The 26,702-nt window shown below is 40.1% G+C and overlaps 1 protein-coding gene and 1 pseudogene across 3 annotated transcripts in view; one reads left to right on the top strand and one right to left on the bottom strand.

Annotated features, from left to right (window-relative positions):
- Positions 1-8,731: 8,731 nt before the first annotated feature.
- LOC132024151 (syntaxin-18-like) lies at positions 8,732-15,521 on the top strand (annotated as a pseudogene).
- A 2,146-nt stretch (positions 15,522-17,667) lies between these two features.
- The window catches only part of SLC35D2 (solute carrier family 35 member D2), a 49,920-nt gene continuing 40,885 nt past the window's right edge, over positions 17,668-26,702 (bottom strand). For 2 of the 3 annotated variants that reach the window (XM_059411714.1, XM_059411715.1), the window contains 3 exons: positions 21,412-21,490; positions 20,293-20,375; positions 17,668-19,643 (listed from right to left, as the gene is read on the bottom strand). In XM_059411714.1, coding sequence (XP_059267697.1) covers positions 19,541-19,643; positions 20,293-20,375; positions 21,412-21,490 — 265 coding nt within the window. In that variant the 3' untranslated portion in view covers positions 17,668-19,540. The remainder of the gene's footprint in view (positions 19,644-20,292; positions 20,376-21,411; positions 21,491-26,702) is intronic. The other variant, XM_059411716.1, reaches the window with a different exon arrangement.

Below are 26,702 nucleotides of genomic sequence, written 5' to 3'. Positions count from 1 at the left end.
CGCAGATGATATGATACTATATGTGGAAAACCCAAAAGACTCCACTCCAAAACTACTAGAACTTATACAGGAATTCAGTAAAGTGTCAGGATATAAAATCAATGCACAGAAATCAGTTGCATTTCTCTACACCAACAGCAAGACAGAAGAAATTAATGAATTCTGCTTTTAGAAGATCACTGTGGATGGTAAGAAAAGATGACCTTTTTGTGGTGGGAATGAAGGGTGGGCATGACCACCAAAGCAGGTGGAGTGAGGAGATAGTGGCAGTCATCTAAGAAGACTATCCCAAAGCTCAGTCCTTTGCCCTCTTCTTTTTCCTATCCATGCTCACTCATTTGGTGGCATTATCCAATTGCTTGACTTCAAGGACTCTCTGTATGCTGAAGACCTACAAACATATAATTTCAACCGTCACCCAGACAGGGTCATCCAGACTTGCATATCCAATTGCCCACTTGACACCTCCATTCGAATGCCTAATACGCACTTCAAACTTAGTATGTATAAGACTGACTTCTGATATTATCTCTAATTGTCAAAACCTGCTCTTCTTTCAGAATTTCCTATCTCAGGGAATAGCAGCTCTAATCTCCCAGTTGTTCAGGTTAGAAATCTTGAACATATCCGTGGCTCCTCTCTCTTTTTCACATACTGCAACCAGTCTGTCTCCTATTGACAGATGACTGGATTTATTTTCAGTTTTAGATTATGCTGACCAACCTGCTATGGATATTTTTGTATTTCTACTTTGTCATACATATACAAGTTCCTCTCTCTCTCTCTCTCTCTTTCTGCCTCTGTCTGTCTCTCTCTCTCTCTCTCTCTCACACACACACACACTTCTGGGGGGTTATAAATATATATATTTACCCTCCCCAATGTAAATGTATATATTTATAACCCCCCAGAAGTGGGGGTTGAGGGATAGAAGAAAGGGGTAAAAGGTTTTTGGTTTTGTTTAGTTTAAATAAATTAAATCTTTTTTAAAAAGAAAGTGAAAGGGGGGTGAGGAGAGAGATGTGCAAAAGTGCCAGGAATTATGTGTGATTAAAATGTTCCCATCTTCTACAAACATAGTGATCTGAAGGGGCACCTGCACCCCAATATTCATAGCAGCAATGTCCATAATAGCCAAACTGTAGAAAGAGCCAAGATGTTTGACAGGTGAATAGATAAAAACGATGTGGTATATATATACAATGGAATACTACTAGCCATCAGAAAGATGAATACCTACCATTTACATTGACATGGGTGGAACTGGAGGGTATCATCCTGTGTGAAATACATTGGCTAATTGAATTTAAATTTTAAAGAAATGTTCCCATCTTCTCCAGCCTTCAGAAGTTAATAATGCCCAAATAACAATAATCTAAGTCTCTCATTTACTGCCCTCAAGGAGTTCAGTATTTCATTAGGTTTCCCCCCTCAAGTAATTCTTGGGAACTCCTAAAAAAACCATCCCCCAAATTCTCCCCATCTATCCAGGCAATTTTATATTCCCTGGCTCTGGAACAATACTCCTCTTCTGCTGGTCACTCTGCCATCTTGCTGCTTCTCTAAGCTGTTGTATTTCTGCTCCTTCACAAAGGCAAATAAAAATATATAGTTATAAAACAACTTAAATCTACATTTAGGGGGAAAAATTAATGTTGCAGGTCAATAATTTTTATCCCAAAACAGACCATATAACATCTCAGTCTGAAAAAACAAACAAATCTCAGTCTGAAGCATTTGCATAGATACATGTATATATATACACATATATACGAATAAAATGGGAACCAGAGAGTGATACATGCATTAGCGTTACCAAAATGTTCATCAAAATGTTACTTACAGAATTAAAATACAGTCTGCACTCTAAAAATATTTCAAAATGACAGTTCGTTGTATCCCTCCAAAGGACAGTTTTCCAGCTCAAAAAAATTTAAGATTTTGTGTCCACCAGCTATAGAGGAGTCAATGTAAACTTTGTGAATCAAAGAGAAATTCTGTAACAAGTGATGTGATTTCTGGATTTTGTTTACATATACAGAAACAGTTATAATCAGCATGGCCAAGCTAGAGCAATGTATACACTGAAAGAGCAATCTAAGAGGTCCTTGGTAGAGAAACTGTGGGATAATCTGATGATTGAAACTTCCTATCTTGAGTTCAAATGACCATATTACCCAAAGCAAATTATATATTCAATGCAATCCCTATCAAAATACCAATAGCAGTTTTCATAGAACTAGAACAAATAAAACTAAAATTTGTACAGAATCATAAAAGACCCTGAATAGCCAAAGCAATCCTGAGAGAGAAAAACACAGCTGAACATGTCACAATTCCAGATTTCAAACTATACTACAAAGCTATAGTAATCAAAACAATATGGTACTGGCACAAAATAGACACAGGATCGATGGAAGAGAATAGAGAACCCAGAACTAGTGTTCTGGGTCAATTCGTCTTATGGTCATCAGTCTTGACAATTAGTGGTCAAGAAAGGAGTTATACAGTCAATTAGTCTATGACAAAGGAGGCAATAATATGCAATGGGGAAAAGGCAGTCTCTTCAACAAATGGTGTCAGTAAAACTGAACAACTACATGCGAAAGAATAACACTGGACCACTTTCCTACACCACATACTAAAATACACTCCAAATGAATTAGAGAACTAAATGTGAAACCTGAAACCACAAAACTCCTAGAAGAAAACATAGGTAGTATCCTCTTGGATGGTGGCTTTAGCAACATATTTCTGGCTATGTCTCCTCCCACAGGGAAACAAAAGCAAAAATAAACTATTTGGATTACACCAAATAAAACGGTTTTGCACAGTAAAAGAAACCATCAAAAAAACAAAAAGGCAGCCTACTGAATGAGAGAAGGTATTTGCAAATGATACATCCAAAAGAGGTTAATATATATATAAAAAGAATATATATAAAACATATATAAAGATATATATATATATAAATATAACTTACCCAACCCAAAATGAAAAAACTCCAAACAATCCAATTTAAAAATGGGCAGAGGATCTGAACAAACATTTTTTCAAGGAAGACATACAGATGGCTAACAGACAATGAAAAGATGCTCAACATCGTTAATATCAGGGACATGCAAATCAAAGCCACAATGAGATATGAGCTCACAAATGTCAGAATGTCTAAAATCAAAAAGACAAGAACTAACAAACGTTGATGAGGACATGGAGAAAAAGGAACCCTCTTGCTCTGTTGGTGGGAATATATATTGGTCCAGCTGCTATGGAGGACAGTATGGAAGAGCCTCAAAAAATTAAATATTGAATCACCATATGATCCAATAATTTCACTACTGGATATTCACCCAAAAAACCCCGCCACAAAAGCACTAATTCAAAAAGATGCATGTATCCCAATATTTACTGCAGCATTATTTACAATAGCAAAATATGGAAGCAACCTGTATCCATCAATAGATGAATGGATAAGGAAGATATGAGACAAGGAAGATGTGGGATACAAACACATGCACACGCACACACAATAGAATAATACACAGTCATAAAATTGCCATTTGGAACAATATGGATGGACCTAGAGGTTATTATGTTAAGTGAAATGAATCAGACAAAGAAAGACAAATACTGTATTATTTCACTTATACATGGAATCTAAAAAAACAAAATGAATAAACAAACAAAAAGCAGAAACAAACCCATAAATACAGATAACAAACTGATGATTGCCAGGGGGAGAGGATTGGGGGGATGGCCAAAATGGGTGAAGGAGAGTGGGAGATACAGGCTTCCAGTTATGGAATGAATAAGTCACAAAGATAAAAGGCACCACATGGGGAATATATTCAATGGTACTGTAATAGTGTTGTAGGGCGATAGATGGTAGCTACACTCATGAGCATAGCATACAGTATAGAGCTGTTGAATTACTGTGTTGTATACTTGAAACTCGTGTAACGCTGTATGTCAACTGTACTCGAGATAGGAAGGAAGGAAGGAAGAAAGAAGGAAGGAGAAAGGGAAAGAAATAGAGAAAGAAAGAAAGAGAAAGAGAAATTTTATAATTTGAAGGAGCTATGAAGAAGAGAAGAGACTGTGGATAATTTCACATATATATGAATATGAATATGTATATATAACATATATATAAATACTGAAAGAATCTGAAAGGAAAGACAAACACATAAATAGCAAGATTGTCTTAGCCTGCATTTTTCTTGATATGAAGGCCTTGTGCAGACACTTATACTGGAAAGTGATTCCAGTGAGTACTTAGGTTGGGAACAGGAGATTGAACAGGGAAAGAGGGAGACACAGACGTGTCTTTGGGCTGGTCACTGCTGAGACTCCATCCTGGGGAAGGCTCTCAGAAACCGTAGCATGCACAGCAACCTCTTCTGCCTTAAGTACAGAAGGAAAGTGTGTTTGTGCATTTGCCCTCATGCCTATTGATCAAGGTTGTCCCATGGACTATTCCTTCCCTCAATTCCAGGTTTGCCTATATGTCAGATGACTAGTGAGTTTCTGTAGGTGAAGAGGAGCCCCAGGGAGGAAAGTAAGACATGCCAGCTACTGTCAAGTTCAGCCTACATTCCTCCCTAAACTGTGCCATTTGTTGATCATATCACTTTCAGCTAAGATCTTTATTAGGAGCAGCTTCTCAGTTCAAGGATCAATTGTTCATAAAGCTATGAGCTGCCCCAAGAAAGCACAAATAGCATGGAGAGTAAACCAAAGTTAGAGCAAATAAGATGGCCTTTGCTGATAGCAGCTCCCCGTTCCTTACCTTTTTTTCAGGCCACCCTATATTTAGTGAGCTTTGTATATCAGATGCTGCATTATGTACTTTACAAGGATTACATATCTTGTTTAATCCTCATGAGGTGAGCATTAGGGAGAAATCGAGAACAAGCTCTCCTACAGAGAAAACACAACAAACGAACAATTATGTAAAACTTAGCTCCCTAAGGGTGAATTTCCTGAAAGTGGTAAGATCTAGAAAATCTGAGAGAAAAAAGGAACAAAACAAATTCTCTTGGGCTTGGGGGGTATGGAGGATGGAGTTGGATGTTAGGTATCCAGCCAGTAGTTGAAGTGGAGCTGTTTGACCAGGAAATCATTTGTTTTCTTGGTCAAAGAGGAATTTGTCAGACCTCCAAAGTGTTTGAGGATGATAAGTGTCCCAGGAAAAGTGTCCCGCTCCTCCTTCTTTGTCTTGTAGAGAAAAGACCGAGGACAGCTGTTCCAGGATGGTTCCCGGAGTACAGAATAGCCATGATGGAAAAGCACAGTGTGGGTAACTCTTGGCTTGCACAAACGAGGTGTTCCAGCCTCTATGCTGACTCTCCCAAAATTTTCAGACAGGGCAAGGTCTCCTGAGAGCAGAATGACTGGTGATTACAAATTTTATAAAGCTTCACTGGATCACATGGTTACTAGAATCCTGAGTTAGAAATGCATTTGGGTTGAGGAAATACTTTTTTTTTTTTAATATTTTATTGATTTATTTGACAGAGAGGTAGAAAGAGAGCACAAGCAAGCAGAGCAGCAGGGACAGGGGGAGAGAGAGAAGCAGGCTCTCCGCTGAACAGGGAGCCCGATGCAGGGCTCAATCCCAGGATCCTGGAATCATGACCCGAGCCGAAGGCAGAGACTTCAACCCACTGAGCCACCTGGGCGCCCCCAAGGAAATACTTTTTACCTAGTAGAGATTACATGTATCATTAAACAGATTATGAAATCAGTATCATTTATGAGATCAACTTTCTCCCAGCTATCCAGGCTGAAAGTGTTAGAGTCCTCTGAAAATTTCTCTCTCTCCTTTATAGATAGAAGAGGTCACCAAATCCAACATTAGAACCAATCCCACCCAGTGATTCTTTTCCTTTCCATGCCCTGACATCTCCATGGCATAGCTCATGGTCTGGGAAGCAGGTAGGAGGAAAGCATGGACTCTGAGAAAGGCATTCCAGATGTGCATTTTGGTTTGATGTGCATTTTGGTTTTGCCATGTGACTTGGACTGACTAAACTTTCTGCCCCTCAAGTTATTCTTATAAAATGGGATTAATACTTCTTACTTTGTAGAGCTACTGTGAAGTTTAAATGAAATAACATCTATAGAAGTGCAGGTAACTAAAGAGTGTAGTCCCAATTGTACATTTAGATGTGACAATTAGCAAAAAAGAGATATAGGGATAGTCACCAAAATGTTAATGATGTTTTTGTATTGAGATGGTGGATTTAAGGGTTTGTTTTTTTCATTGCATCTTTGTGCTTTTTTATACCTTTTAAATTTCCACAATGAACATGTATTACTTTTGTAACTAAAAATCATAAATTTGAATTAATATTCCATCAAACCTTTAAGAACCAGCTGAGTTGATACTCCTTTTATTAAAACTTTCCAGATCTTCCCATTGGCAGAGATCCTTCTCTCAGCAAGTTACAGAATCACTCTGAGACCTAGCTTGCTCCCCTGTAAAATGAGGACTGGATGCCTGGGTGACTCAGTCATTTCAAGACCTTGGGGTCATGAGATCAAACCTCACCTCAGGCTCCACACTTGGAGTGCAGTCTGCTTGAGATTCTTCCTCTCCTTCTGGCCCTTCCTCCACTCAAGCTCTCCCTCTCAATAAATAAGTAAATAAAATCTTAAAAAAAAATAGAACGGGGGTGCCTGGGTGGCTCAGTGGGTTGAAGCCTCTCTCTTCAGCTTGGGTCATGATCCTGAGGTCCTGGGATCAAGCCCCGCATCAGGCTCTCTGCTCAGCGGGGAGCCTTCTTCCTCCACCTCCCTCTCTCTCTTTATCTGCCTGCCTCTCTGCCTACTTGTGATCTCTCTCTGTCAAATTAATTAATTAATTTTAAAAATAAATAGATAAAGACTTTTAAAAATTAAAAAAAATAAAATGAAGACTAAAAACTTTAAATTTAAAATATATATACAGTATTATGTATATATAATATATAATACATAAATATATTTTATATATTATATATTGATTTTATATTATATATATCCTCTCTATATAATATTCTCTCTCTATGTATATGTATATATGTATACATACACACACACACACACATACATATATATATATCAATATCTGGGCTATAAGAAGTACTTGACAAATGCACTTTTCTTTTTTCTGACTATCAGAAACAAAAAAGCAAAAAGAACTCCTTGGATTTTTTGGACAAAATTGACAAGAGCCTAGCAGTGTTTGCTAGTGTCTATGTTTTTCCAGAATAAAAAACTGCTTCAGACACAGAATGTGCCTTTTCTCAGAGGAGCTTGATTCCTATTAGTGGAAAACCACATCTAGAGACTATAGACTGGACACCAAGATTACTCTTTGTTACTAAATTTGTCATTATTTCTAACCATTTCTGGGGTAAAACTGGGAAACTCTTTTATGTGAATATACTTCATGAGCCAAAGTTAGGAGTGTATAAGTTTTACTTACTATCTGTTACTTTATATTTGAGTTATTTTTCTCTGATACTGAATATCTTGATTCTGAATACATTGGCTTTGTCCTCTGAAGTGTAAACATATTGGCTTCTTTTACTTTCATTTTTTTCAGAGATTGCATCTTTTTTAATTCTTTGTGGTTTAACTTTGTTCTATAAATGTATAAAACATTTACATGGCTTCAGTCAAATTAGCAATAAAAAGTTCATTCAGGAAAGTCTTGAATCTATCTATCTATTTATTTGTTTGTTTGAGAGAGAGAGAGAGAGAATCTCAAACAGACTCCATGCTGAGCCCAGCAGGGGGTTGATCTCAAGACCCTGAGATTATTATTTTTTTAAAAGACTTTATTTATTTATTTATTTGACAGAGAGAGAGAGAGAGCACAAGCAAGCAGAGCAGCAGGCAGAGGGAGAGGGAGAAGCAGGCTCCATGCTAAGCAGAGAGCCCAGTGTGGGGCTCAATCCCAGGACCCTGGGATCATGACCCATGCCAGAAGCAGATGCTTAACCGACTGAGACACCCAGGTACCCCAAGACCCTGAGATTATGATTTGAGCCAAAATCAAGAGTTGGACACTTAAACAACTGAGCCACCCAGGTACCCCTATCTTTCTTTTTTAATTGAAGTATGGTTTACCCACAATGTCATATTAGTTTTGGGCATACGATATAGTGATTCAACAACTTACACATTACTCAGTGCTTGGTAAGTGTAGTTACCATGTTGCCATACAAAGTTATTACACTGTTATTGATTATTTTCCCTATTCTTCCAGATCACTTATATCCTGAGTATATAAAAGTCTTTTGGGAGCTCATCTTTATGGAGGCTGGAAGTCAGCCCATTTAGCAAATGTAGGGCTGATGTATTTTTAGTGAGCAATATTTTTCTCTAGACTTGATCTTACTCCTACACTAGAATATCTTGCTGTCTTGATAGCTTTTGATGCTTTCACAAGATTTTTAAGAATATATCTTCCTCTACCCCCCCAAAACACAAGACCAAAATCAGACGCTTTGTTGACCAAAAGGAGTCAGACATAGCCAGCTCTGTGGGCAAGCATGGATTAGCTGGTTGTCTCTGACTGAAGATCTTTCACAGGTTGCCATCAGAGTGAAGCCATGGCTGCAGTCATATCAAGGCTCAGCTGAGAAAAATGCATTCCAAGTTCACTCTTTTTTGTTGCTAGAATTATTTTCACACACTCACATCCACAGCTGTTCCTTAGCCTGTGGGCCTCTGCAACAACATGGCAGCTTGCTTCATCAGATCGGGCAAGTGAGAAGAGTCAGAGAGAGAAAGAATCCACTCTCTTGTGATGGAGTCTTGGAAGGAACATCACATTTCTTCTGCTGTTTTCTATGCCTGAGAGGCAAACACGCATTCCAGCCCCATGCAAAGGGAGATTACACAGGATATGACTATAAGGAGGTGGGGATTATTGAGATCTACTTGGAAAGCTATCTTCATATAAATGATACCAATTACATGAAGTTCAAGTACAGGAATATCTAATCATTAGTAAAATAAATCAGAATACTGGTTTCTCAGTAGAAATGCAGAATTAAATGGTTAGGGTCATAAGGAACTTCTCTGGGTTGACGAGGATATTCTATATTTTGATTACTATGTGTGTTTCATGGGGATACACTATTATTAAAACTCATTGTACTGTACATTTAAAGTCTGTGTGATTTACTGCATGTAAATTATACCTCAATTTCAAACAAATTTTATTCTACAATTAATGAATGTAGATAAATTAACCTTCCATATTACCAAAAAATGGAAGTGGCACCTCACTTGTGTGCTTGATTTTAGACCAAAGTTCCACCTTTACCTCTCAATATTACAAAATATATTCAGGGGTGCCTGGGTGACTCAGTTGGTTAAGTGGTCAGCTCTTGATTTTGGTTCAGGTCAGGATCTCAGGGTCCTGGGCTGGAGCCCTACATCGGGCTCCATGCTCAGCGAGGAGTCTGCTTGAGGATACTTTCTCTCTCTCCCTCTGCCCTTCCCCCTGCTCCTGCTTGCTTGCTCTCTCTCTTTTAAATAAATAAATAAATCTTTCATACACACGCACACACACACACACACACATTTACATATTCAACCCCATTTAATAAGTTAAAGAATTACATGCCAATATCTGACTGTGGATTCAGAAAAACTTTTAAATTAATTTGTCTTTTACCACTCACACGAGTACCTCCATGTGTTTGAAAATCAAGTTCTTCAGTTGTAGAAATGTTTTTACTAGTCTACATTTGCTGTTGTTATCACCTCCACTCAAGAAATGCAACTAAATGAGTGATGTTATTATAGTAGCAATAAACATTAAATACAGTGTAAAACTTTTAAACACATTTTGTAGTCTTTTAAAAATTTTTTATCTTATATATATACACATGTATATATAGTGTGTATATATATATATATATATATATATTAAAAACAACTATATAGGGGAGCCTCGGTAGCTCAGTCAGTTAAGCATCCAACTCGTGATTTTGGCTCATGTCGTGATTTCATTGGTCATGATGCCGAGCCCCATGCTGGACTCTGTGCTCAGTGTGGAGTCTGCTTGGAGTTCTCATTGGCCCTCTCCTTCTGCTCCTCCTCACCCTACTGTCTCTCTCTTTCTCTTTCTCTAAAATAAATAAATCTTTTTAAAAAATCTGTTTAAGCTGGAAAGCTATCATAAGCATACTTAAATCAGCAAATTTTTTAAATGTTTATTTTTTATTGAGGTATAATTTGCATATAACATTATGTAGTTTAAGGTGTACGACATAATGGTTTGATATTTGTATACAACCCAAAATGATCACAACAATAAGTTTAGTTAATCCATCACCATATATAGTTACAAAATGTCTTTCTTTTTTTTTCACATGATAAGGGCTTTTAGGACCTATACACTTAAACAACTTTCCAAAATGCAATACATTATGGCTAACTAGTCACCGTGCTGTGCATTATATCCTAGGACTTATTTATTTTATAGCTGGAAGTTTGTACCTTTTGGCCCCCTTCATCCATTTCACCCATGCCCCCCACCCCTCTGATAACAACCCATCTGTTCTCTATACAGTATTCTTAAGGCTCAATAAATAATAATGAAAATTTTCCCTGCCATACGTGTCTAGCAACTCCACATAGTATGGAGACAAATAGTTTGAGAAGTGGCCTCTGAAACTGGGATCAAAAACACAAAAGCTTAAGGCTGGCCCAGATATGGGCCCAAAGGAGGCCTCAGATTCAGGACACAAGGTCGAGGCCAAAGGTCAAAAAATATCTTGAGGTGAAAGAGTTAAGCAAAGAATTAAATACAGAGGAAACACAATGAATATGCAAATGTGTGGAATAATATTTAACCCCCTGCATCATTAGAAATGACAATTAAGTAAATAAAATACTACATACATGTCAATAAGTAAATTGAACTTGAAGCTGTTACTCAGTACTCCTGAGGGTGCAGTAAACCTCACACTCTCCCTTCATGCCCTAGTGGGGTCCTGGAATCACTGGCAACTTTTCTTGCTATGCATTCTGAACAAAGCAGGTTAGTGGTTCCCTAGGGCTGGGGGTGGGACTGGAAATTGACTAGAAATGGGATGAGGGCTCTTTTGGGGTGAAGGATACATTCTCAAACTGGATTTGGTGATGCTGGCACAACTCTGTACATTTACAAAAAAAAATTAAATTATACACTTGCAATTGGTGAATTTTATGGTATTTAAATAACACCTCACTAAAATCTTTTTTAAAGATTTTTTTTTTATTTATTTGAGAAAGAGAGCAGGAACTGGGGGACAGTGACAGAGGGAGAAGGAGAAGCAGGGTCCTGGCTGAGCAAGGATCCCAATGCAGGGATGGATCCCAGGACCCCAGAATTATAACCTGAGCCAAAGGTAGCTGTTTAACCAACTGAGCCACCCAGGTGCCCTAATAAATCTGTTTTTTTAAATTGACAGAGCTAGGACATAAATCCAGACCATCTGATTCCAGAAGCCACCCTTACACAATAGTTGCCTTCACAGCAGGAGAATAAACCACAGTTGGAAAATGCAAGTTGTCTACATGTCACTAATTTCCTCATTTGGCTTCCTAGATAAAATACACAGTACTAGACCATTATCTTCAAAACTGTACACATGGTAACACTATCTGCCCCCTGCTCCTCAAGCCAATACTGTAAGTTTGAGACCGGAAGGCATGAACAACTCAGTCTAGAAGAGTTGCCCAAAATAGAAGTCCCCAGTCCCCTGGAAAGTTTCTGAAAAAGAAACTGCCACCCTCAAGTAATTGTCAGTATCCCTAAAAAAGCCAGATTGCACAATAGCATTCCATCCCAAAGCCACAAGTGCTAAGAGAGAGCATAGAGTGGAGTCTACCAAATGTGGGATTTCCATTGTTCTCTCTCCATGGAGTCGGGACACTCTTCTTTCCTAGCATCAGAGTGTGATAATATGCATGGAGTATTGCCAAACCAAGCCTCAGTATTGAGTTTTATTGGGGCTCCATTACATAGGTATGACTGATTGCCAAGATGGCTGATCTCAGTCACCAGCCTCCCCGGGCCTCACCCACAATCCCCACCCTAAACCACCTTATTGGTCTTCCCACTGTGGCTAGCCTCCATCCTAAATCACACTGTCAGGCTATCCAGTATGACCTGAAGACACCAGGCAAACATAACCTTTCTATCAGATATAATACTCAAAGGGCATAGAAGTGCCTAGAAGTCCAAAACAAAGGCCAGACATCTGTTTGTGTAAGGTCACATTCTTTACTGCACAGACTGCCTCTTCTGGGCACACTCTCTGAGCCACCACTCTGAATGTGAGCCAGGGCAGTAGCCTCTGGTCTTGTCAGCGTCAGTCAAACCTCTGCTCTAAAATCAAGTTGGGAACCCAGGATTCTTGGCTTAGCACACCTGGGTAGAGCCTCTGTCCTATGGATGGGGATTTGTAGACGGAGGCCCTATTCTCCTCCAGCACTCACTGGGAATTGAGCCTCTCTGACTTGGAGAAGATGAGAAACATTGGTGGCCTGCACCTCCTAATCAGATAATTCTTGACTAGGAACTGGGAGGAGGCCATCTCCTCGGCCACACCAACTTGGGGATGGAGCTTCCATCAAGCTGAAGTAAGGGAGGGAAGAGGATGGATGTGGGTCAAGGCTCCAAGGCCACACTCTCCTTACCAAGTTTACTAGGTTTTCCTGAATCAATGTTTCCTCATTTGCTACATGCCCCTATGATAATTTCCAGAGATCTTAAATGGTTGTTTTGTATCATTTTCTCTAGTTTTGTATGTTTCACTGGAGAGTGGTTCTGCAAAGCTCCTCCCACTGCCATCCCACCTCTGCACAGACTTTTACTATTACATTCCAGGCAAGCAGTCACAGAATTTGAAGAATAAGGTTCTGTACTGTGACGCAGTTGAGGATCCACATCTCCGTTCTGAGGAAGTTATGGCAGGGAAGCCAGCTGCCTGTCGCCAATCTCCCTCATGGCTCTTTCTTGCTCTCCCTCTTTCTGGCCCTGCACTCAGCTGGCCACCACTGGCTGAAGGATGACCCCTACCCCCAGGGGGTAGATGCAAAAAATGCTCCGGGTGCATCCACACCCATTCAGGCAACATACCTCCACGAGGAGAAAGGCCAATAATGGAACAACTTCCTGAGGAAAGCACTAATCTGGAAATTTCTCTTTCCCTCTAATTCAGGGTTCCTTCCCTTTTTTCATGCCATGGACCCCTGCAGATGGTTACAACCTCCTTCCCTAAATAATGGTTTTAAATGCCTAAAATAAAATACATAAAAATAGGGGAGCCTGGGTTCACTCAGTGGCTCAGTGGGTTGAGCCTCTACCTTCAGCTCAGGTCATGATCTCAGGGTCCTGGGATCGAGCCCCACATTGGGCTCTCTGCTTGGCAGGTAGCCTGTCTGCCTCTCTGCCTCTCTGCATATTTGTGATGTCTCTCTCTCTCTGACAAATAAATAAATAAAATCTTTTCTTAAAAATGCATAAAAATATAAAGGAAACCAATTACCAAAAAAAAGCTATCACCGTATTTTTCTAAATATGATATACTAAACACCTGCTTCTTTGGGGACATATTAAATAGCAAGAACTAGTGGAAGGTCTAATCATTTAGAATCCTCAGTGGGACATAAATGATTTTTTTGCAGAAACTCTACAGTGATATGAAAATATCTCAATATTTTCTCAATATGCAATATTTATCTCAATATCCTGACAACAAAATCAGAAATACAGCTAATACATGGTTTTGTCTACATTTTCCAGTGAAAAATGCTAAATTGGTTTAGAGAAAATCAAGACGTGTTCTTTCCCTATCCCCATTCCCCTGACCCCTAAAGCTTATGAGTGCCTGACTAAGACCCAATACTAGGAGTATGATCTGAACCAGTCATCTGGTGGGGGTGGGGGTTGCTTCTCAAGCCACCTGGGCAAAAATACAGATTCTGTTTGTGTGCACCGTGATAGTCTGCCTCTCTCACAAGTCCCCCCAGGTAATGCTCATATTCTGGCCCAGACTGTGGACAGGCATCGTGGGAAAAGTCTCTGAGGCTCTTCATGGGAGGAGTGGAGGGAAGAGTCAGAAGGCACGTAGACAGTGTGTCCTGAACCTGAGCATCCCCGGGAAGGGCTTGGGATTTTCTGACTTTTTCCTAAGGGGCGTGCTTTCTTTGCCCATGTTTCCATGTCTGATGACAGAAAGGCAACAGAGATTCTGAGCTGCCGAGACCCTCGGTTTCCTGAAAGCTGTCACAGAGCAGCAACTCCTGGTCAGCTAGGTTGTTGACCCCTGCCAAGTCCCAGCATTCAAAATATATCCCCAAGTACACATATCCATTCGCCGAAAACAAAAATGATCCACAAGGCAAGGAACCAAGACTCAATTTGAAGTGGTCTTCCTCCCTTGTCCCCACCTGGTAAATTCCTAGTCAGCCTTTCAATATGCCTTCTCTGTAGAGTGATGCTGTCTTGAGAGTTCTTCCCTATGATAATTAGAAATAAGAATGATAATAATAATATTATTATTAACAACAGTAACTAACTTTTACTGGTCACTAGGGGTCAAGCAATGCGAAAACACTCTCCATGCGTTATCTCGTTTAATTCTTACAATAACACTTGGAGGAAGGTGCTGTCTTCATCTGATGGATTGCATGGCTGTAGGCTGAGGAAGGAAAAGGCCTGTAGTTACCATCTCTGTGCCTTGCACACCTGCTCTGTCCTAGCACTTGCCACACACCCAAGCGGGTGTCCATCCATGTGCATCCCTGTGTCCCGCACAAGATTTTGCACACTGGCAAGCTGAGAAGTTATTTCCTGGAACACAGGAAAGATTATATTAATGCTTATGGCCACCTCATGCCTGAATGTGGAAGGATGACATATGCAGAAAATCAGATAGACCAGGACACTCAGACATTGGTGAGGATCTAATCAGAGCTAATTCAGCAACGAAACACACAAGCCCCCAGGAGATAATTTCCAGCAAGCACAGGAGTGCTATTTCGGATTTCACAGAAGGTTACTTTAAAACCATATACAAACTTTACTCAGGACAAAGAGTCACCGGATTTAAGCAAGTGGTGATGAGAAAAAATTGGAACCAGAACCAAATACAAAGCCAAGAGAATCCACGTCTTCTGAGAAAGTTCACAGAAACCTTCAAAATTCTCTGAAGGAAAAACCTGTCCCTGAGGAATATCCAAACAAGACTCTGAGCAAAGCACAACCTGAATCCGGCTCCCGGAGAGACAGCTGAGGGGAAATGAATTATTCCCAGAAGAAATACAAATGTTTGGAAAAGAAAATTAGTGCCTAATCGGTGAAATCAACAGCCTGTTGGATGAAGTGGGGCAATTCAAAGGAAAAGAGGTTGAAATTTCCAGACTCTAATCTAGTCACAGAGAAGCTTTTACAAGAAGAAGCCGAGACTGATGGTAATCAGCAGTTAGTTGTAGAAGTAACTGAGGATATGAAAGGAGGGCGATAAAGAGCGGCTTCTGAGGGTGGGCGCTCCTCTCCCTAGCGATCTGCTCCCTCTCCTTGATCTTGCTCTTCCTCAATCCTTAGGACAGCTTGTCCAGGCAACGTCTGCATCTGTGGCGGGCTCTGCCCAGTTACTCCCGGCAGAAGATGCGCTGTCTGGGGTCTCCGGCATCGGAGTGTGCTTTGTGACCAGATGTTATCCCTGACCCGAGACAAACACCTGTGCTCTCACAGAGGGTACACCCAAACCTGTGGTTTTAAGCTTATTTTGTAGCTGAAAAACAATGAAGTTGAAAAGAAAGGAGAAAACTAAATTCAAACAATTGTTGGGGGCGGGGAGAAGAACTGACTTAACACTCTGGAATTATTGACATATTATTGACTTCACCATTTTCCTGAGGGACACATACTATAAATATAACTGTGTGTATATGTATATATATACATTATATATATAATATATAACTCTTCTCTAAACTAAGTTCAATTCTTTAAGGAAACTCAGCTGTCCAAAACTCCAGTATTTGAGATACATTTGATATGCAAGGAAAATATTAAAACATCAGGAAAAAGTCCAAGTTAACAAATGGTGTCACTGTTATTTGCAATACAATAGGCAGAAGTAAGCCAGATATCAAGGATATTAAACTAATTTTCTTTGTCCTATCCAGGATGGCTTTTACAATATCTTTCAGTAAGAAAAAAAGAAATCTGGAGACCTGAGGCATGAGGCTACATTTCCTCATTAGCCTCCTTGATCGTACAAATCCCTTTCATACCACCTCTCCACACCCAGCTTCCTCAACTAATCTTAATTCAAAAACCAGATTGGAGCTCCCACCACCGTCACAGGGCAGGAAGCTGGGTCTTTAGGGATCTTCTAGAAACTGCAAATGCTGCCAGGCTGCTCGTCGTGTGCCCTCTGCTGGCCACACATGGAAGCAGGAGAAGTCTCCACAGAAAGGTAAAAAAAAAGGGTCATGTAAGAAAAGGCCAAGAAAAAGATTCAGGGTGATTGCAGAAGAAAAAAAACAAAAACAAAATAAGAATCCCCAACAAGGCATCCTGGCTATGAAAACAAACAAAGGATTGACCATATTAAGAGTAGAAAAACACAAAATCATCTTCAAGGATTCGGAAAATAAAAACCAGAAAACAATTGTTGGAAGAAAGCAAAAATGTGCTGCCGTTTTATTTGTCAATGAGAAAATGAGAAGTGGGTTTTCACAGTTTTCAAATCTTAGCATTTTTGGCCTCTGGGCTTCAGGACTGATGCTCAAGACACAGGAGGAGGAGGTGGACACAACAACTCGGGGGCCCCACGGTCACACTCTAGAAGTTTTTCCAAAGTAAGGTTAACCAACGAAGGACTCCTAGAACTCAACAACAAAACACACAACCCAATTCAAAAATGGGCAAAGGATTTAGAAAGCCATGTCTCTAAAGACATACGAATGGCCAACAAGCACATAAAAAAATGTCCAACATCACCAAGAATTAGGGAAATACAAATCAAAACCCCAATGACACAATCACCTCACACCCATCAGAATGGCTACCACAAAAACAAAACAAACAAAAAGCCCCCCAGAAAATAACAAGTGAGACAAGATGTGGAGAAACTGGAGCCCTTGCACGAACGTAAAATGATGCAGCTGCTATAGGAAATGGCAAGGATGCCCCGACCGTGGGGTTTAGAGAGCTTGGGGCTGGCAAGCTCATCAGTGTGTGGGAGGGCGGTGGGCCCAGAGAGGGCATGGAAGCTCCAAGATCCTTCCCACACCTCTTCCTATGCATCTCTTCTTTCTGGCTGTTGCAGAGCTGTATTCTTTGTAAGAAACCAGTAACAGAGAGTTGAGTACTCTCCCTGAGTTCTGTGAGCCATTCCAGCAAATTATCCAACCTGAGGGAGGGAGTGTGCAAACCCCTGATTCATGGCCAATTGGTTAGAAGCATAGGTCACAACCTGGGACTTGGGATTGGCATCTGAAGTGGGGACAGTTTTATGGGACTGAACCCTTCACCTGCGGGGTCTGCCCTCCCTCCAGGCAGTTAGAATTTAATTGAATTGTTGGACATGTAGTTGGAGTCCAGAGAGAAAGAGAATTCCTTGATAGGAGGGAAAAACTCCACACATTTGATGTCAAAAGTGTTCTGAATATAAAGGAAACAAATTTTAATATCCAAAAGAATTAAAAGTAGGGTCTCGAAGACACATGAGTACACCCATGCTCTTAGCAGAGTTATTCATAAATAGCCGAGTGTCCATTGATAGATGAATGGGTAGCCCGAATGTGGTATATCCAACCATATGATAGAATACTATTCAGCCTTCAAAAGGAAGAAAATTCTGACATCTGCTACAAGGATGAACCTTGAGGACATTACCTTAAGTAAAGTAAGCTAGGCACAGAAAGACAAACACTGTGCAATTCCATGTAGATATCTAGAGCAGTCATATTCATAGACACAGAAAGTAGAATGATGGTTGCCAGGGGCTATGCTGAGTTACCATTTCATGGGTGCAGAGTTTGTTTTGCAAAATGGAAATATTCTCGAGATTGTTTACACAACAATATGAATATACTTAACACTGCCAAACTATACATTTAGCAATGGTTAAGATAGTAAATTTTATGTTCTATGTGTTTTACAATTAAAACTAAAATTTTTTTGAAAGATAATTGGAAACAATGCATCAATACAGTCACTCCTTCATTTGCTGCTCTGCCCCACAGCTGGCTCAGCTTCTAGAAACTTAGAAAGTGAAAGCTAGCAAGGGTTTGGAGATCCAGTTCAACTTTACAGATTAAAACAATGGAGGTCACAGTAGCAAGGTAACCTGAGAAGGTATCAGGTGGGTAGTGATGGAGATGGGATTACAAGGCTCCTGTCCACCAGACTGGAGCCTTACCCTACACCACAACCCCAACAAGGATGGCCCATTGCTTTATTTTACGTAGGCTCCATACCCAGCGCGGGACTTAAACTCATGACCCTGAGATCAAGAGTCATATGCTCTTCCAACCGAGCCAGCCAGGACCCCAGTCCATTCCTTGATGGAAATGAAAATAATAATGCTTATCCGTTCAGGGCTCCTTCCCACACACCACTGCTCTGGGAGGTCAGATGAACCTATGATGAAATGTGCCTTTGGTTAAAATCAAGGTGATTGGAACTTCAAAGGCCCCTGAACAAACCTGGGGAGATGGGGAGAGAAATATGAGCTACTTAAATGTGAACAGGGCACTTGGAGAGTTTTTTTGTTTTGGGGGGTTTTTGTTGTTGTTGTTGTTGTTGTTCCCATTGAGTTATTTTGTAATAGTTTCCAGCATGAGCCTTAAAAGGAATATCACCCTTCAGGCAGAGTCTTTCTGCCTATCTAAATAATGTCACAGTATGACACCTGCCTATAAATTATTTTTTATTTTACTTTGATGATCGGGAAAAGATATCAACATATATGATGAAATCAGAGCTAACAACTAACTTGTAGTTGATGGGCTAATTTTATTAAAATAAGGACATGTTTGTTTAAACTGAAAACTGTTCTCACTGGCACTCTGCTTTGTCTGGGATCCTTGAAATTAAGGCCAAGGTGCTGATAATAATGACTCTCACACCGTCGGCCATTTCCGTCCTCTTAAATGCACATGGTACTGGGGGGGACAGCAGCTCAGAGATGCGGCTAGCCGACCAATCAGTTCTCTGCCCGCCCAAAATCCTTGGTTGCGGTCCCTTTCCTCATTGGTTTCCTCTGAAAGATTCGCTTTCAGATGGTAAGGCTTTGCCCAAATAAGCTTCCCAGGGCTGGCGATGGCTCGCTGTGCAGCAGCATGTGAGGTAGATTCTCTTCGCAGATGGCAGATGCTCCTGCTGTGCTTTCACCGGGTGTCTGAGTGTTGTCCGTGACCAAAACGTCTGGCTTCAGGTTCCTACAGCGGGGATGCCCCATCCCCAGCCCCGCCCCCCAGTCCCGCCCCGCCCCGCCTATGGTCCCAGTCCGCAATCCTGCCTCAGATTCTAACTCTTCAAAGCCTGAGGAATGTTTTCTTCGTCCACAGGTTGTTTAGGGTTCAACTGGCCGCTCAGAGTTAAAAAGGAGTATCTCAAGCCCCCTGCCATGCTGAAAGGAGAAAAAAAGTGCAAATAAATAAACCTCACAGGTAGTATCCCTGGTCTGTACAAAATATACCTCTTTATAGATCTTGCCAGAAGGGAGTGATTGAGACCCCTGTTTTTCTCCTAGCTTGTGGCTCACTTGATGAGAATTACCCCCTCTTAGTTAGAAATCTTTGGAGGCAGAAAAAGAGGAGATCAATCCCATGCAAAACTTTGGAGAGAAAATAAATATTTATTACTGAATAAACTATACTGTTATCCTAAGACAGTGTTCCATAGAACCCAAAAATGCCTTTCAAAAGTGTATCAGCCCCTCCTCCCAATATCATTAATGTATAGTGCTTTGACAGAGCAGGACCTCAGGAAGGCCCACTTCACAAAAGGGAGGCAGACAACTTAGACTTTTTTTTTTTTTTTCCTGAGAAAGACGTATGACTTAAATTCGGATCTCAGCCCCCTGAATTTTCATCACACACATCACGATCTACATGAAGGAGCATGTCATAAAAACAGATGAACGGAATGATTTAAGTAAAATTATCTTAGAAACTAAAATGTCAAAACACCTCCCGTTCCTTCACTTGCAACAGATTAATCGCACTTTTTAAAATTCATATTTTACTAAAATGAGTTCATTTAGAAATCCCACTCACCAAATATTTAACCCTACAAAGTTTAACATAGAGAAAATATAGTCTCCACCAACTAACATTCCAATGTAGGCAATGGATACATTCTGCAGAAAAAGAGAGAGGATTAGTCATTTTAAAAGGGAAGGATTTAGGGGCAAAATACATATAGATGGTAAAACCTGAGACTAAATATTGTAGTTACTTTTCCCAGAGACATACACAGTAGCTGCTCACAGAATGTTGAATGAATGAAAAAAAACCATTACATATAGCTTTCTGTGGCATGATAATTACAGAACACTGCATCATTCATGCCCCTTATAGTTAATACACAGGAAAAGAAAAAAAAAAAAAGATGTAAGCATTGAGCTGTAATCAGCTTTCCAGATCCCATCTCTTCAGCATCACTGGCTGGTAAATTTTATCATACTGAACCCTAAACTTGCATGGATTAGACATCCAGCAAATTCCAAGCAGTGCCCTGCCCTGTGTATTCTAGGAGGGTCCAGGCGGCCAACAGACAGTCTACTGCTAGAGCAGACAGTCTTTCTCACTCGCTCTATTGGTGTGATTGGAAAATCAAAGCAACTGTGGGACAGAGCACAGAACACCCCGCCCTCCTCTTCACTGCTGTGTTTATTCAGACACACAGACACAGACACACTTACACACAGTCCATGAGTTTAGTACCTTATACATTGTGCATATATCTACATTAAAAACAGGTCTTCACAAGGCTTCCCTTTCTTAGTCAACAGGTTCTCCCAGAACCAAGTTTACAAACAAGGCACCTAACAAGGCATCTTGGTGAATACAGAGATTTGGGCATTTTTTTCTGCTTTGTTTACTTCATTTTCTCAGACCCTCCCCTCTAAGACCATCCTCGAATTAAAGGTCGTAATTTGTCTCTTCTTTTTAAATTAGCAAGCCCTCCCTCTCGTTCATGGATTAGGGGATGAGAAGATCTAAGAAGAGGTGACCCAGGTACAGCTGCGAAGGTCACAAGTCTGCACGCTTTCTCTACCCACCCACCCTCATCCCCGCCCCGCCCCCATTGCAACCATAAAATCTAACCCTGCTCCTCTTGTGAAGACTGGATTCACAGCCAGTTCCCCATTTCCCAAGGCTTCACCTGCTTACCTTGATGGCTCCAACCACTGCTGTTGTGAGGGCCGAATTGTAAAAGCTGCACAGAACTGTGGAATACATCAACAGAAACCTGGGGCAAGGAGGAAATGCTTGGATGCGCGCCTGACTCGTGGGGCAGAACAGATTAAGAAAAGTCTACGTATCACCAACCCACAAGTACTTCAAACAAATGGAGACAACCCTACCATGAAGAGTTTATAACCTACATCTTCAAACACCCCCATTTCAATTCCAGCTTTCTACAGGAAAAATGGCCCAGCTGGGCACTGGCCAAATTTTCTGCCTTAGGACTTCTTTTCATTCTGTCTGTGCATTTCCCATTATGTTTCCATGTAAAGGCGGAAAGAATGGGGAGTTTCTTTTAATGGTCTGAAATCTTTTAACAGCTGGGTCACAGCAATGGTCTTTAATCCCTGGGGTGCATCAGAATCGCCAGGCACACTTTGTAACACACAATGATGCCTGACAGCAGTTCTCCCTCAGCTGGTTTGAGGTGGGTCCCTCGGCTGGGCACAGCATCGAAGCTCCAACAGGTAATACGAATGTGCAGCCACTGAGAACCACTGGTGTGCAGAAGGGAAAATCAACAAGGGATTGCTGGCTTTGGATGGAAGAGACTGAAATTGATGGATTCCACAGTAATCAGACCACAAAAAGAAAAGGCATCCAGTCTGGTAAGGAAGAAGTCAAACTTCCACTGTTTGCAGATGACATGATACTATATACAGAAGATCTGAAAGACTTCACCAAAAAACAGCAAGAACTGATAAGCGAATTCAGTAAAGCAGCAGGATACAAAATCAATGTACAGAAATCTATTGCATTCCAATGCACTAATAATGAAGCAGCAGAAAGTGAAATTACAACAACAACCCTATTTACAATGCACCAAAAATAATACAAAACCTAAGAATAAACTTAACCAAAGAGGTGAAAGACCTATACTCAGAAAACTATAAAACATTGGTGAAAGAAATTGAAGATGGCACAAAGAAATGGAAAGACACTCCATATTCATGGATTGGAAGAACAAATGTGGTTAGCATGTCCATACAAAGCAATCTACACATTTAATGCAATCCCTATAAAAATATCCATAGCATTTTTCACAGAACTGGAACAAACAATCTTAAAATCTGTATCGAACCACCAGAGACCCTAAGTAGCCAAAGCAATCCCATAAAGCTGGAGATATCACAATTCTAGACTTCAAATTATATTACAAAGTTGTATCAATCAAAACAGTATGGTACTGGCACAAAAACAGACATATAGACCAATAGAACAGAATAGAAAACCCATAAAGAAGTCCACAATTATATGGTCAATTAAATGTCGACAAAGGAAGCAAGAATATTCAAGGGAAAAACAGTCTCTTCAACAAACAGTGCTGGGAAAAATAGACAGCAACGTGCAAAAGAATGAAACTGGTCCACTTTCACCATACACAGTAATACTCAAGATGGATGAAGGACCTAAATGTGAGACTTGAAACCATAAAAATCCTAGAAGAGAACACAGTAATTGCTTTGACATTGGCCATAACAACATCTTTCCAGATAGGTCTCCTGAGACAAGGGAAATAAAAGCAAAAATGAACTATTGGGACTACATCAAAATAAAGAGCTTCTGCAAAGCAAAACTGTAAAGTTTGTAATTATTAAGTTTTTATAGATTTTGGAGACTACACCTTTATCAGATCATTTGCAAATACCTTCTCTCATTCAAAAGGCTGCCTTTTAGTTTTGTTAGACAAAGAAAAATACCATATTATCTCACTCATATGTGGGATTAAAAAAAAACAAAGTAAGTGAGCAAAAGGGGGAAAAGGGGGAGCCAAACCAAGAAACAGCCTCTTAACAATAGAGAACAAACTGATGGTTACGAGAGGGGAAGTGGGTGTAGGGATGGGTGAAACAGCTGATGGGGATTAAAGACAAAAGAAAGGAAAAGGAGAAAGAAATTAATGGATTCCACATGCCAATAACACTCCTGTGCCCTGTGTCCAAAGTTAATTCACCAGCCATTCAACATTGATCTCTATATTGACACTTACTGCTAAGAAAATGACTAAGGAATTGTGACCAAACACCAATCAAAAAAAAAAAAAACATATATATAATATATATATGAATACAGAATCCAATCAGAAGAAATATGTTCATTCCAATCAAGAAGTAAAGAAAATTAGCTTCAACCTAAGTGGGGCACAAAATTCAATCCACCCATAAAAGATACAAAGAGATCATAAGGTGTGTTGGATTTTAAAACTAAATCCCAGTTAAGAGGCATAAGCCTGAATCCCCATGGGCAGAACAGAGGGAATCAGACTCTTAGGAAAGGGCTCAGCCTATGTCCCTATGTGTTAGGTAGTCTCTTCTGAAAAAATTTAGTGCCCAGTCCCCAGTCCAGGCCAGAATCTCTCTTAATAACAGAATCCAGATCACAAATCAACACAGTAACCACTCGGCCTGAGTGTGTTTCTTACCAGGATGGATGGTAAAGAAAAAAAAATCTTAAGAGCTAAAGCACAGCAAGCTTTTATGTTAAGGAAGAAATTCCATTATAAACTTAAATTCTGTAATCTTCAGAATTACTATATGTCTCTGTGATGAAAGTAATTACAATAATTTGACAAATTACAGGAACCGACATCTTGGCCTCTGTGGTTTGAAACTGAAATGTACAATGGGATTAGACTTGCAGCTTTCATTGGAGAGAAGTAAGAAAACCTGTGTCAGTCTGAACACAGTATTTGACATTTAAAAGAAGCTGATTTACCACATTTCTAAGTTGGGTTTACTAGATTTCAAAGAATTGCTTAGGTTTGTGAAGCAACCTGGCTCATAAGCTTTGCAGAGGACCTCATTAGGGCTTGAAGTAGCTGGAGAAAAATCAGGAGAATCATATTTGTAAATATAGTTTAAAATGCTTACTTTTTTTAATTCACTGAGAGGTAAAAAAAAAAAAGACCAACTTACAGTAAATTGTTTAAGAGATTTTCATCAGCTAAACTTGTGTTAATAAGCCATTAATCAAACAGTTAAATGTCCTTATGTTAATACAAAAATTGCTAGTGTCATAAATAGAGCAACAGTATTTTTTTTTTTTTAAGATTCTATTTATTTGACAGACAGAGATCACAAGTAGACAGAGAGGCAGACAGAGAGAGGAAGAGAATCAGGCTCCCCGCTGAGCAGAGAGCCCGATCCCAGGACCCTGGGATCATGACCCAAGCCGGAGGCAGAGGCTTTAACCCACTGAGCCACCCAGGCACCCAGAGCAACAGTATTTATAAATTGAACCTAAAGCCTTAAAAAATATCAAAGTTTTTTAAATGTTTATAATTTTAATAAATTCAACATGAATCCAGAACCCCAGGAAAATCCTATTCATGCATAAAATAAAAAGATTAAAAAACTCAACGTGATGTTACTGAGTGCCTACTCTGTTCAGCCCAGACAGTACGAGTAGATAACCCATAGCATCTTCCCTGGAGGAGGGAGTCTAATAAAATAATAGAGATTATAGCACAAGGGAGCGCTATAACCCAACCTAGGGACACAGAAAAGTTTCCTGCAGGCTTCCTGAATGAATGCAGCCTTAAACCCAAGGCAATCGTGGATATTATTTTTATTTTTGCTTAAAAATTCCTACTCTGGCGTTCCAATCATGCAATGTTTTCTCCATCCTACGTTTTAGTGAAACCACCTCCACCTGCATTCAGAATTGGCTGATACCTTGGATCCACGCACCATATGAGTGTGGGCAAGTAGGACACACACTCACCAGCTGGGCTGAGCACAGGAGGAGCCCCCCACCCCTTCTCTGAGGTCTGGGGGTGTCTGAAATAGCCATGTCTTAAGTAAGAGCCTCTAGACAAAAGGCTGCATTTCTCAGTATAACCAGTAGGTGTCACCAGAGAGGCTAAAATAAAACTGTAAGTAGTCTTCCAATTTTCTAAGAAACAATCTATTTCTACATGCAAATAGGCACCTATGTAGTCCTTTGGCTAAAACGACCAAGGTTCTAAACTAAAAGAACCTCCATTAACTCAGTACAAAGAAAACCAGACCACTTTTAATGCTTAAAATGTCAACTTCGGCCTGACAGTAGTTTTGATTTTAGCATCTGTGAATTTATAAAATGCAAAGATATTTAAAAATAGCTTCCTGCCATTCTGTATTTCTAAATCAGATATCATCTATGTCTACTTGAAAAAGAATAGCACATATATGTGATTCACATTCAGACAACAGATGCCAGCAGTATGCTTGGGTTTATAGGTCCCCAAGAGATGGACATGCTCATGAAGAAACCCCTAGAACAGAACTCCTGCTCCAAGGTACTTACTCTTTCTGAAAAGAAACTAACTGATTTACCCAAGTTGTATGACACACTCATGGTAGTCACAAACAGTACTCGAATGACCTCCTTTACAATGTGTCCTGGTTATCATTCTGTGAAGGTGCATTTACATAAACTCAACTTTACACTCCTCCCATCAACCACAGTGGTACCCTAGCACAGTATTCTAATTTCAGACTTCAAAGAATTTCAAGTAATCTCATCTCACCCATCTCTTGTAAGAACATACTCCTACCCAAGGCCTCAGTGGTATCCCAAGGATGCCAAAGTCATGGGGTTTATATGGTCCATCTTCCCAGAGCACCAATTTTACATTAAGCTTTGGTTTACTGGGAATGTGGGAATATTGCTCCTGTGCCCCAGCTATCCTCAGAATCCTGTTTTCTTTTATGCACACATTATAGTAATTATTAGGGATGGGTCAAGAAATAGAACATTTGTTATCCTGTGATTTAAAAATACTTGGTACTTTTGTGTTTTTACTGAGAAATATATTAGGGCTTCAATGGGACCAAAGGGTCTGCTACTGGGACAGAAACAGATTAGGATAATCATTTCCAAAGCCTGAGAGCTGGTGCCAGTTGCTGGTATGAATGAACCAGAACCCATAATTTTTCAGCAAGATTAAAAATACCTGCAGAGCTATCTTTTTTTTTTTTAAAAGATCCATTCATTTTAGAGAGAGAGTATGTGTGTCTACAAGTGGAGGGAGGGCCAGTGGGAGAGAATCTTCCAGCAGACTCCCCGCTGACCACTGAGTCCCATAGGGATTGATCTCACGCCCTGAGATCATGATTTGACCAGAAATCAAGAGCCAAACACTTAACTGACTGAGCCACCCAGATGCCCCAGAGCTAACTTTTTAAAATCTAGTTTGTCAACTTAAATTTCAGTCTAAATTTTACTTTTGCCAG

This window comes from Mustela nigripes, chromosome 9 (genome assembly GCF_022355385.1).
Source record: "Mustela nigripes isolate SB6536 chromosome 9, MUSNIG.SB6536, whole genome shotgun sequence".
Classification (NCBI taxonomy): domain Eukaryota; kingdom Metazoa; phylum Chordata; class Mammalia; order Carnivora; family Mustelidae; genus Mustela; species Mustela nigripes.
The sequence above is the reverse complement of the archived record's forward strand: the minus strand, read 5'-3'. Positions and strand labels throughout refer to the sequence as shown.